Source organism: Apodemus sylvaticus, chromosome 7 (assembly GCF_947179515.1).
Source record: "Apodemus sylvaticus chromosome 7, mApoSyl1.1, whole genome shotgun sequence".
Classification (NCBI taxonomy): Eukaryota; Metazoa; Chordata; class Mammalia; order Rodentia; family Muridae; genus Apodemus; species Apodemus sylvaticus.
Genome location: NC_067478.1, coordinates 51,702,880 through 51,715,708, shown reverse-complemented (window position 1 = coordinate 51,715,708; position 12,829 = coordinate 51,702,880). Strand labels below are relative to the sequence as shown.

General features: G+C 38.5%; 1 protein-coding gene across 1 annotated transcript in view; it reads right to left on the bottom strand.

Moving 5' to 3' along the window:
• Mlip (muscular LMNA interacting protein) overlaps nucleotides 1–12,829 on the bottom strand; it is a 192,970-nt gene that overhangs the window by 154,549 nt on the left and 25,592 nt on the right. The window contains exon 4 of the mRNA XM_052187783.1: nucleotides 10,031–11,506. Within this exon, the coding sequence (XP_052043743.1) occupies nucleotides 10,031–11,506 (1,476 nt within the window). The remainder of the gene's footprint in view (nucleotides 1–10,030; nucleotides 11,507–12,829) is intronic.

Below are 12,829 nucleotides of genomic sequence, written 5' to 3'. Positions count from 1 at the left end.
CTAGAATGAATAACCAGAAAGTAAGAATGAAGATGAAAAGGGAGCCGAATAAGACATATCTGTAGGCAGATCTATCAAGTTAGATGACACATTATCAGATGAAGAAACAGGTTATTTTCCACAGCATAATTCAGCAAAAGAAAAAATTAGTCCATCATGTTAATCTTTTATTAGATTGATAGGTCACTAAACACCACAATATGTTAGTCTACAAATTCTAAACAACATTTCCACAGCATTATATATAAATATCTTACTAGCTATATATTTTCAGAGATGTAAAATTCTATAAATGCATTAAGAGTTCTGTTGGATTCTCAGAAAAAGTTTTATCTTTTTACATAGCCATTAGTAGTCAATATGCCAATCATTTAATTGAGCTCTTGATACATGTTTGCATCATTCACAAAAAACAAAGGTCATAATACACAAAATTTGGCAGCAGTTACAGGTTGGTTTAAGTTGAAATTTTAGGCAAGGTTTCTTTATAAAGCCTCAGATAGGACTGACCTCCATATGTAGCTAAAGCTGGCCTGAAATCCCTGCTTTCCTGCCTCCCCTTCCTAAGTAGTAGAATCGCTGGATGACCTCTATGCCTAGCTAACAGCAGTTTTAATGCTGACATTTATCCAATAACTAAGTAATGTCAGAAATTTAATATCATAGTGGAAATGGAGCCCAATCTCTTGGTCCTAATTTTATATTTAATACTACAAATATTTCTGCTTTCTTATCAGTGATATTAACAAAGGAAATTTAACAATTCTGTGTTCTAAGTCAAACAGAGCTATGTGAATTGTTTGGAAAAGCTGGAGATTAATAAAGCTGTAGAAGCTGGAATAAGATAAAATCCAATCTTAGAAGCCCTGATTTGGTCTTATTCTGGCCTTGAGTTGATTGCTTAAATTCAAGACTCCTGTGATACCAAATTCCCTACCTGGGGCAGCTTACCCAGAGGCTCATAGCCAGCAGGGCCATGGCACAGTGCTCCAAGCTGCCTCAATTCCTTGCAAAGAAAACCAAAGATTTAACAAATTAAAGCTGGGGTTGTCAAAACATGAAGCCCAAGGGGAAATAGAATATATAGTTACACAGAGGTGGAAGGCTGGGATGAGTGAATTAAATGAGAAGGGGATGGAAGAAAGGGGGAAGGGAGGGACTATGGGATGGAAAATTAACTACTAAGGGCCATTTGGGGGCCATATGTAAACCTAGTATTGGAGAAGCTTTCTCATACATAACTGTGAGTGAGTGTGTGTGTGTGTGTGTGTGTGTGTGTGTGTGTGTGATACACACACGTACGCATATATATGAGAAAAATCTAAGCGAAGGAAGCAAATAACGGGAAAGACAATGCCTCAACTGAACATTGTTCACCACCGAATAAAGCCTCTTATGACACGAATGAGTTCAATGTAGATGAATCATTGAACAAAGTTGAACCAATGGGAAACGCCAGGGATATTGGTTTCTCTCCTCAGTTGATGCCATCCTATTGCTGATAACAGCACCTACATATCTCCTTGAACATACAAAAGTTGGCTTTTTTTTTCTTTTTGTCTTATTAGTCTTTTCTTTATATATTGTGGTTTCCAACTGTGGTGTTTCATGGAGCTTGTTTCTTTGGTGTTTATTTGTTTGTTGGTTGGTTGGTTGGTTGGTTGGTTGTCTGTTTGCCTGTTTGGTTTTTAGAGAGAGAAAGAGATAGGGTGTAGAGTTAGACGGGTAGGGAGGTGGGGAGATCTGGGAGGAGTTGCAAGGTGGGAAAAGTATGATCAGAATATATTGTGGGGATTTTTTAATTAAAAAATCCTTACATTTTATGGATATAATTACAATCAACTTGGTTAAACTTATATGATGATGGTGAGTCTGGCACATTCATTTTTGTAAGAAGGAGCTGAGGAGAATGAGGGCTTTAGTAACAGACCTTGAGGAAGAACAGCAGTGAACAGCTGAAAGCCAAAATCATTCTCTCTTCTGGCTGTTTTCTTCCTTCTCTTTCTGTTTGTTACATTAGCTGGAGTGGAATTAGCAACCCAAGGCCAGGATGTCAGGAAGTCACTGTAGCCTATCGCTCACAACCCTCACTTACACACACTCATATGCAAGTAAATATACATACTCATGCAAATAAATGCACCTATTTAAACGCACACACACGTTCATTTCTATTTACCTGTCATACATCCATACTTTCATATAAACATAAAAACATATTCAACAAAACACACACAAAGACGTCTGAATATGAGTAGTCCTCTCATTGGGGAATAGGCTCTGCTACTTTATCTGCTACTTTCTTTTCTCCAAATGCTTCTTTTCTCTAAGAAGCAGCAGCTTTGTGATCTTTTGTAAGCCTCCAACCCTCCTGGGTCCTGTACTCCCATCTCCTCCATGAGGAACAATCCTGGACCTGTGGTCCCTTCCAGCCCTAGTATATACATTCATCCTGCAACGCTGCAACCTCTAGAAAACAATGTATCTGGGTAAGGATTTAGAATGAAATGCAATTTCTTTATGAACAACAGGGAAAAATGGCATACATTTACAGAATCCTGAAGCTAAAGACTCATCAGGAAAATCTGAGGTCAAATGATATGTCCTAGACTTTGAATGTTATTTTTGTCTAGTTTCATATTAGAGAATTGTTTTCGTGTTTTAAACTGCATAGATAAGAATTTTTATATTATTTCATGAGCCTTTTTTTTTTTTTAGATATGGTATCTTTATCATTGTTCAAGGCAGACATCAAAAACGGAAAGCTCTTACTCCTGGGTTCTCTCAGTGTGATTGACACTAAAACATCCTGTCAACCTTACAGGATGTAGAATTCAACTAATTCAACTAATGGATTCATTCAATAATTACCTCTTGAATAGCTACTCTGTGACATACAGTACTTCTCTAAGACAAGTGCTTTTCCCAAATTTTCAATCTGAAAAACCATGCTTATTGGCATAAAAGATGCTTATCAGATTCAGTATCTTTCATCTGAGTTCCCTTGATATTGTTAGGTTTTTAACAAGGAGGGGGTTCTTTGTTCTAATGGGGAACTTATTTCTTTCCAGCAATCCAAGGCTGCTACATAATATGCAAATCTTTGGTATAATTCTAAATATTTCTAGAGAAGATAATAGCAGATAACTTGAATTATAGCTTGTGGTGTTACAAAAATCACCATTAGTAGAACCAGAGAGATGGATCCTGCAGTTCCTTCACAGAATCTAGTCATAAAAGGAACAACACATTAAGATAAACCAGGTTATATGTCTTAAGAACTGGATTTATAGCTATATTTTCAGAAGCAGAACCTCTGATTAGCAACAACATGGGGCCCTTGGTGTAAATTGTCATTACAACAATGATCAGCCTCTTTAGATCTATGAGTTTGAATAGAGTCTAAACCAAACTTTCACTTCTTGGTTTTCCAGGACCACACCCAAATTGCTACAGGCATTATCTTGGTAATGTAAGATCTGAGATGAAAAATCAGCTTCATCTCAGAGCCACACCCTCCATATTATTTCTGGAATGCTGGGCAACACAACCTATAATGATCCTGATAACTGAATAGTCAGAATTGGTGTGACAGCAGGTGCTGGGCACAGACCCTGCACCATGGCAGACCTGGCAAGGTAGGCTTTGTTCCTGACCTCCTCAAAAGTCAATTAAACAAACAAGAAATGGTGAAAAGCAAAGAAAAAGATCGATTTAATGTGATTGTTCTAGAAGTGAAACAAGATGCCCAGTGGTACCCAACTCCATCTGTGACGCCTTGACATGAAGCTCAGACCTAAGCAAATAACAAGCAACATATACAGAGCTAAGAAGTCCTGGTCCAGATGGGCCTACCCATCATAGTTGAGCTCTAGTCTCTCCTGCAAGTTTTTCTGACAAGTGGTCAGAACTGTGTGAAATTTTTCCCAGAGATAATTTATCCTTCTGGCTGACACCAGTCTTCTGTCTTTTCTTTCTTTCAGCATGGTCTTGTTAGACACCAAAGGGAGGCGAGACCCTTGGTCCTGGAAAGACTTGATGCTGTAGTGTAGAGGAATACCAGGACAGGAAGGCAGGGTAGGTTGATTGGGGAAGGGGAGATGGCTTATTGGGGAGAGGGGAACCAGGAAAGGGGACAAGATTTGAAATGTAAATAAAGAATATACCTAATAAAAAATAAAAATAAAAAAATTTAAAAAACAAAACAAAATGGTGAGCTTCAAGTTCAACGAGAAACCCTGTCACAAAACACATGGTACAGAGGCAATTGAAAAAAATAAAAGCTTATCATCTGTTGACCTACAGATGTATGTAACAGATGAGCACCCTCATACACACATGATTATATCATGCATGGATATACATATATACATGCATACATAGAAATTATATCACACACATACACTCAAGATTACCTAAAACACACACACACATATACAAAATCAGAAAGAAATATAAACTTCTTGAATTAAACTGAATAACTCCACGATTAAAAACCAAGCACTCCCCTAGGATAAAAAAAAAAAAGCTTTGTCAACTACTGACACATGGATGTGATGTATCACTAAGAACAGTTCAGGGTTCATCTGGAGAAAAATCAAAGAATTAGGACACAAAAATACTCAGTATTGAGTTGGGAGAGACAGGAAATAAGGATAAGAGAATTATGGGGAGTCATTAGTCCCTGAAAAACTTATTAAGGGTGCAAAAAAATGAAGATAGTGACAGAAAAGGAGAAAAAAACAAGAAGTCATAAAACATAGCAGCTTAACATTCCATACATTGGTTCTGACGATTGCTAAAAGTCAAACAACTTATAAACTCTAGACAACCACCTTCGCTTCCACTTCTATGCTTGACCGTGACTTAGCTAGAAAGCTATAATCACCTTCCAAAGACTCTTCCTTGCCTATCCTTGTGTATTCCATTCTTTATACACCAATCAGTGGTGTGTCACCTAGCTAGTCAAGAGCCTTCAAGGACCTAAAAATAAAACTCTGTTGTGGAGGATCATACACACTTCAGACACAGTACTTAAAAAAAATAGATCTGGAACTGGAAGCATCATCTTGAAGAACCGACTCTCATAATATCCAAAGGTGTTATGGAAGCTGCCAATGGAGGAAAGCAACCAATAGTCCTACCCAGCCTTGTAGACTTCAAATCTCATTAATGACCAGCCAAGTGAGAGATTCCCAATGACACAATAATGGCACTTTTATCCAGGAGGTAACCAGCAGCTGTCTAAGTAGACACAGGCTTTCATTCAAGAGATAGTATCCATGCCTGGTACTGTAAACCTAGCCAACTATCCTAGGGTCATAGACCCTAGAGGAGAGCCAACTGCTATTTCGTTAAACAAATATAATTTCTACATATATTCCAACTATGTATTATTAGACATACAGGGAAGTATAGCTCTCACCCCTCATCAAAGAAATTCTTTGTGATGCAGATGGAAGCTATTAGAGATCTACAACTAGTCAAAATGCAGACTGTAAGTACCCATGGGGGACTTGACCCCAACTGCTATGCCTACAATGCAACCCCTATATCTTAATGCTCAAAGAACACTGCAGAAGAAGAGGTGAGAGATTGTAAGAGCCAGAGGATGAGGAAGCCTGCTGGTAAACTCTATCTTCTTGACCTGACAGGGAAGTCATTCCCATGAAATATCATCAATATGGTTGCCTAAATACTAGTCAGCATGACAACATGGATTGGCAAAATTATCAGAAGATTACACCTCTAGATGAAGAATTACAGCCAATCAGTGGTTACTGGTTACTGAGAGAGGGACAATCAGTTTTCTTTAGGAATATATCCTCTGGTATGTATTTAACCCAAGCAGTCAGCCATATATATATAGCCTCAAATATATATATATATATATATATATATATATATATATATATATATATATATATATATATATGATATTATTAATTTAAGAGGGACTGGAGGAACATAAGAAGAGTCATAGTAGGGAAGACAAATGGAAAAACAATGTAAATATATTTGTATGCAATTTTTCAAAAACAGAATTTTAAACTTCAATTAAAACAAAACAAAACATGATCTTCCTATCTTCCTCAAAGAAACTCAGGACCCTCAGAGTAGAATGCGCCATCCAGCCCCTCTTCCTCTGACACCTTCAGCAGCCTCTTACTCACTGCATGCCTCAGCACCTGCTCCCAGACTGTTCCCTCTACCTGTCAATCAAGAACTCTTTAGCCTCGAGGATTTTCTTCATCACACACCTCTTTGCATGATAACTTCTCAAAGAAACCTATTCCAGCAATCTGACACAGCTCTGAGACACGGCCCCTTTCTGTAGTGACTTCATTGCACTATATTCTTCTCCATACTGCTCTCTACCCTCTAAGAAGCTAATCGTCATTAAATGTGGGAAATGAATTCTCTTCCACCACAGAATGTAAGCTTTCTTAGCTTCTTCTTCTTCTTCTTTTTTTTTTTTTTTTTTTTTACTTTTCTTAGCAACGTGTATATAGAACGGCAGTACGTGCTTATTGAATGAGTGACCCAGATTAATTTTTTTTTTAGTTCATATTTCTTATCACTCCTTTCTAAAGTCACACTTGGCTCTACAAAATGGGGAAAGTCACATCCTGCCGGCTGCACCAAGTCTCCAGTATAACAAAATTGGAAATATTTTCATGCCTTAAAGGAATGAGAATTGAATAAATAGGACTCTGGTGATAAAGCCTCATGAGGCTGTAAAAGCTCCAACTGATCCTGTAAACAAGCTGAGTCCAGATAGCTTCAAGCCAGACCACTGGAAGCACTCATTGGGAAGAACTCTGAAACCATTTTCAGTGAGTACTAGATGACATGAGATGTTGATATAAGAGACTCTCCAATTCTATGTGGAATACCATGGCAGCACACTAGGCAGGGGGAAAAATCAAACACTTTTAAAAAATGATAATCAATTACATTTGGAACCCAAACACAACCTCGAATGAATGTTGTATCCCCATTTCCCTAAGGGGAAAGGTGTCTCAAACAATACAGAAGCTGGCCAGAAAATACTCAGGGAAATGTCCATCCTATCCAGGTCTAAGACCACAAACCAGAATATTTTAAAGCAACACCTAAAATTAGCATGCCAGTTACACCATATTAATGCAATACAAGTTGAACACTGACAGAGGAGCTTCAACCATGTGTGTGTGTGTGTTTTTTATCTGAAGTTAGCTCAGCATACTTTAGACATTACAATTTATTTTAATATCAAAGATTAGTAGGTAGAACCCAGATTTTTTTGAACTGATTTCTTTTAGGCATTACTGTTTCAGTTTGTTGAGTGCCTGTGTTTAAGGACCCCCTATCTATTTGGTGCATAAAGATTAAATAAATTTGAACATTTATTTATTTGCTTATTTAATTATTTGCTTATTTATTTATTTATTTACTTATTTTTAGTTCAAAAGAGCACTTTGTTTGGATTACTTTGATCATTTTGCACCACCCTAGAAGGACTGAGGCAAGAAAGAACTCATGAAAGCAAATAAATTCTTTGATATAACAGAGCTTTTGTCTATTTCATCTTTGCCTTCTGTGAAATAATTGCACCAATTTAAACAAAACAGTCAGATGCAAAAACAAAATTGGAATGCAGTTCATCTCTGATTGTGTCAATTTGAAGGAATTTCTATACTCAAGACATAACTCCCAAGAAGCGGAGTTTGTAATAAAATGTGAGTTGTTTTTTCTAATTTTAAACTATAGAAATGCAATAATAAAAAGGAAATAAAAACTAAAGATGAGAAGATGATGTCTCAGAAACCTCTTCTTGGTGGAAATGTTGAGTTTGTGTGTTAAAACATTGCATAAAAGAAGGAATCAGGTACTATTTTGGCTGATAGGCAAGTAGTTCTTTTTATTTTCATGGTCACCAATTTCAACAAACACATCTATAAGCTACAATTTCTTTAACTAGAAATCAGGAAAATTAAGCAAAGAAAACTCGTGCTGAAAATTCTTCAAACCCGAGAGCATGATGAAAGCCAAGGGAAAGTGGGACTTTGACATACAGGCCTTTAATTTATCAAAAGCTTTTTCAGGCTCCTCCTCATCAAACACTGACTATATCCATGATAGGATACAATGAGAACGGAGCCCACTGGAGCACAAATAGAACCCCTTTGAACAAGCTTCTCTGGTGAAATAACTTTCCACAAAGGGTAACGAGCAACTCAAGCGGATGGCAAGAGGGCTGGCTAGTTTTTGTCAACTCAACACAAGCTCAGGCCATCTGGAAAGGGGACACCTCGACTGAGACCATGCCTCCATCACAGTGGCCAGTGGACAACTCTGTGGGGCATTTATTTGATTAGTGATTGATGTGGGAGGGCTCATCCACTCTGAACATCCACCATCTCTGGAAAGGGCGGGCGGGGATCTTAGAATGTATAAAACTCAAGCTGAGCAATCAAGGGGAACAAGCCAATAAGTAGCACTCCTCCTTGGTCTCTGCCCTAGTGCCTACCCAACTTCCTGTCCCAATTCCCCTTCACGATGGACCATAGTTTTTGAGGTGAAATAATCCTACCCACTCCACATTCCTTTGGGTCATGGCGTTTTATCATAGTAGTTAAACACCAAGCCAGAACACCAAGAAAGCATTAAAGAATGATTCTCCATAGCAGAGCATGAGAGTGCATGTCTGCCCTGGGGAAGCTGAAGCAGGGATTTCCAGTTCAAGGCCACCCTGGTCTACATGGGGAAAATATATCTTAAATTAAAAAAAAAAATTTAAGTCAACAAATTCAGAAAATTATGTGATTGACAATTTTTAGTACATGACACACCAATTTCACAATCATGCATCTATATTCAAATGTTAACAAGTTTTTCTTTTCAAGATAAATAATTACTACTTAGTTCTTTTTAAAACAGTCACATCAACTCCTAACAAAAGCGAGTACCATGGCAGGCATGCTGTGTCTAATGGCTAGTTTTTCAGTAGAAAGGTGTTGCAATGTCAATAGCATCATGTGAGCTCCTCTGCTTTCCAACCTTACGTTTATCATCTGGTAACAATGGAACCCAGCTCACTCTGTGTGATACTGCAAAGCCTAGAAACTGTATTGTTTAGATATATTGAATTGAAAGTCCCATGGACTGCTAACACTAGCACTTCCACAGTTTTATATCGCTCACTTAACAACTATCAAATTTTGAAGGCAATAGGATCCATTCCTGAGTCCTTTGAGAATACAGGGAAAGCTACCGTGCCCTGGAGTAGAGCTGTCTGCTCCAGCAGGACTGAATTATGGAATCTCTCTTCAAATGTTTCTGCTCTTGTATTAAATAGATGCTGTTTCAGACTCTTGCTCAACAGAGCATTTGAAAGCCAGCATTTCATTTTCTTACTTCTGTTTCTTTATGCTTTTTGTTCATTCTCTCTGTGTTGAACAATGTTAAGTATTTAGTGCTCGTCGTAAATTAAATATTTTTACACATAAAGAAAAATTCTATTCCATTTTGCCTTGTGTATAGAGTAAAATCCAATTTGATATAGCTTGCAGCAGGGGAGCAATGAAAAAATCAGCTTTATGGGAGGGAAAGAAAGGTGGTCATTATAAATTACAAAGACAAAGGAAATAGAAAAATCTTCAAATTGGTGTTAGGGATATCATGATCGAAACCTATGCTATATTCATAATACTAATTCTGTCTACTAACTAATCCTGTCAGTACAACATATTCTTAAGGATAATGAGACCCTTCTCATTAAGTTATTAGAAACATAGCACACTGTAAAATGCTATGTGTTTTTAATTGGGACCAAAGTTGAAACCCATGCCCAGAAAAAAATTAAATGAGTGTGTACATGTGTGTGTGTGTGTATGTGTGTGTGTGTGTGTGTATGTATGTTTGTGCATCTGTCTGTCTGTCTATCTATGTCCCCCTAAAGTCATAGTCATAGAATGAATATAATAATTATTGACTTTTCCCCTATATTTCAAAATGAGCATGCAACAAGCAAAAAAAAAAAAAATACCTTGGGCTTCTTGTTTTCAGGGCCTGTTGACATGGACAGGGCACAAGGTGAGAGCAGCTCCTTGGTTCTCATTAGAGAGACAGGAAGTGATGGAGTTAAAACACGTGAGCTGTGGTTGGATGCTGTATTTTCAGGCAGCCCAGTTCTTGAAGGACATGTAGCACTCCTACAACTCGGGCGCAGTGCTGAAGGACTAGGTTGAAGAGCCTGGGTGAGTGAACTCTCCGAAGGGATTATGGAGCACCCCAAATGGGGATGAGAAACAGAGGAAGCCCTGGAGACTGGAGGAGTAGGAAAAGCTGAAGGGCTTGGCTGCTGGCCTGGTTGGTGTTGGGAGCAAGATCTTCTGGATCTGTCTATCAGGTCTGAGAGGGCCGGGGAAGGGTGAAAACATTTCCCTGAAGAGGAAAGGGCCGAGCTCTCATCAAGTGGTGTGGAAGATAAGGTAGAAGGGTGTATACAAATATTCCTGTTCTTTTCTGGAGCCCTGAGGTCACCATCCTTTCTGCCCTTGGAAGAAGAAAGAGGGGACAAGCCTGGTGTGACAGAAGGAACATCAGCAAGACTGAATGTATCAGTCTGCAATTGGGGTGGAGTTGCATTGCTCCTCAGAGGGCTTCCTGTTATCTTCTCTACATCCATAGATGCATAACTGCTACTCGCCAGTGCTGGGGGAGAGAGCGGGTGTGCCTGAGAAAGTGGGGTAGTCTTGGAAAAGAAAGGGAGGTGGCGGGGTTGATGGCTCTCTGCAGAAGCCTGGGGTTCTTGCTCTGTCGATCCAGCTGCCAAGGAGCAACTTGAGAGAGATTTCTTAGGTGTGGGTGGAGTTTGCTTTGCTTTTTGATCAAGTGTAAGAGTGGAAGAAGCCAGGGAATTGAGGGAGAAGGTGGGGCAGGATGCAGGAGATAAAGGCCTTTGGTGAGAAGGGTTTGACTTGAGGATAGCAGTGAGGAGAGAAAGCCGAGAGGGTACTGGGGACTTCAGCCCTGACTTTGAAAGATTTCCACTGGATGACATTTGGCTACAGACAGTGGACAAAGAGCCATGGGAAGAGGGGGTAAGTGGTTTGGGACTTGGGGACAGCGAGTGCATGACAATGCGGACTGGTATGTAGGAAGCTGAGGGTGACATCAGAGAAGCACCAGAGGCAGGTGAAGGAGAGGTTCTCACATCTTCCCTGGGATTAAGGGCACTCGAAGTCGACATTTTCTTCTGTGCTTCCGGCACCAGCCCACGTGTGTGATCAGCGACATTTGAGCCACAGACACTAGAACCTGGCAGTTGAGCGGAAGGAGAAAATACTAATGTCGAAGCGCCCTTCCATGCAGAAAGGGGGGAATCGTGAGCAGTAGTGTGAAAATACGTAGCTGTTTCTTCTTCAGAGGCCCCGGTGGCATCCAGCCTGCGCAGCCTGCAAGTGTGAAACTCCTCTAGCACAGTGGCTCCGCTGACGTTAGCTGGGACAGGTGGCGTTTTCTGATTAGTTGGAGAAACAAAGGAGAAAGCAGGAGGTGATTATGAGCAAGCTGCTCAGAGGCAGTGAGAGAAGTTAGCTAGAGGAGAGAAAGATTTCAATAGGACATTACTTATGAAATTATCAAGGGGGTCTTTTCAGTGTGCTTAGGCAAGCAGTCCTTCTACAGTTTTATATGAAATGCGACATTTTAGGGCTCCATTAATAATGAAGGAGTTTATGCTTTCTAATGAGACATGGCTTTGAATTTTAATAAGACCTAAACTGTTAAGCATTACATTCTATATATTCCCCGAAACAAAAATCAATTTAAAAGTTGTCTTCATAATCCTATTGCAAAAACATTAATTCATTCACAATATTTAAAATAGTTGTCCTAATTTGGAACTGTGTAATCTAAAAAGATTGAGGTTGTTATTATTTTGGAAAATGAAATAGGTTGTCTACCATCGAAAAAAATTAAACCACAGCTTGATAATTATTAGAATCCTAAAAGATTATATATTTCAGTTGCTTAAAATTCTAAGAACTTGGAATATGTATTCACACATATTGTGAACCTGAAAAGGTGCCCAGAGTTCAAAGACACCAACACAAAAAAAGACATTTTTTTTAAATAATGGAGGCTTAAAATGTCGCATTAATTGAGAGAGTGAACACAAAATCCAAAATAGAAGTGGCACTTTAGCTTATTTTCCCCAAGTATTTGCCAGAATGAACACATAACAATAGCTTAACGAACACTTTGCCAATGATGTAGGTGGGTTCTTCTGTAATCAATGGCCTCCCTTTCCTAGGAAAAGTACAGAGGACCCAGAACACTTTATAATCTATTTGGAACTAGGCAACTGCCAATCCCACTTCAAAAAAGGAGGAATTTTTTAAAATATAATTTTAATTAAGAATACTTGGCATTGCCTGCCTAAGGTAGAGATAGCTTGTATATGTATTCTTGTACCACTTAAGTAGTCCAGAATTTAAGGTAAGGCTGATGTCATGCCAAAGTTTTTAAACAGAGACTTTAAAATTATTAGTTTCATTTTACCAGACTATAAAACAAAAATATGCATGACTAGTGAATTTAAGAAATATGAGTCACCCAAAATATTAATGAAAACATAAGTATGTATGTATGTATGTATATATGAAGCAAATATCCAGAAAATGTCTATAAAGTGAAATTAGTAAATGTTTATCATTAGATAGAAATATATTTTAGAATTTTGTTTCAGATCCATGTAGATTAAATTTCTAAGAGACCCACTGTGATGCCCATCACGACATGTAGTCTTGAGCCCTAAAAACACTTAAATCTAACAAATTCA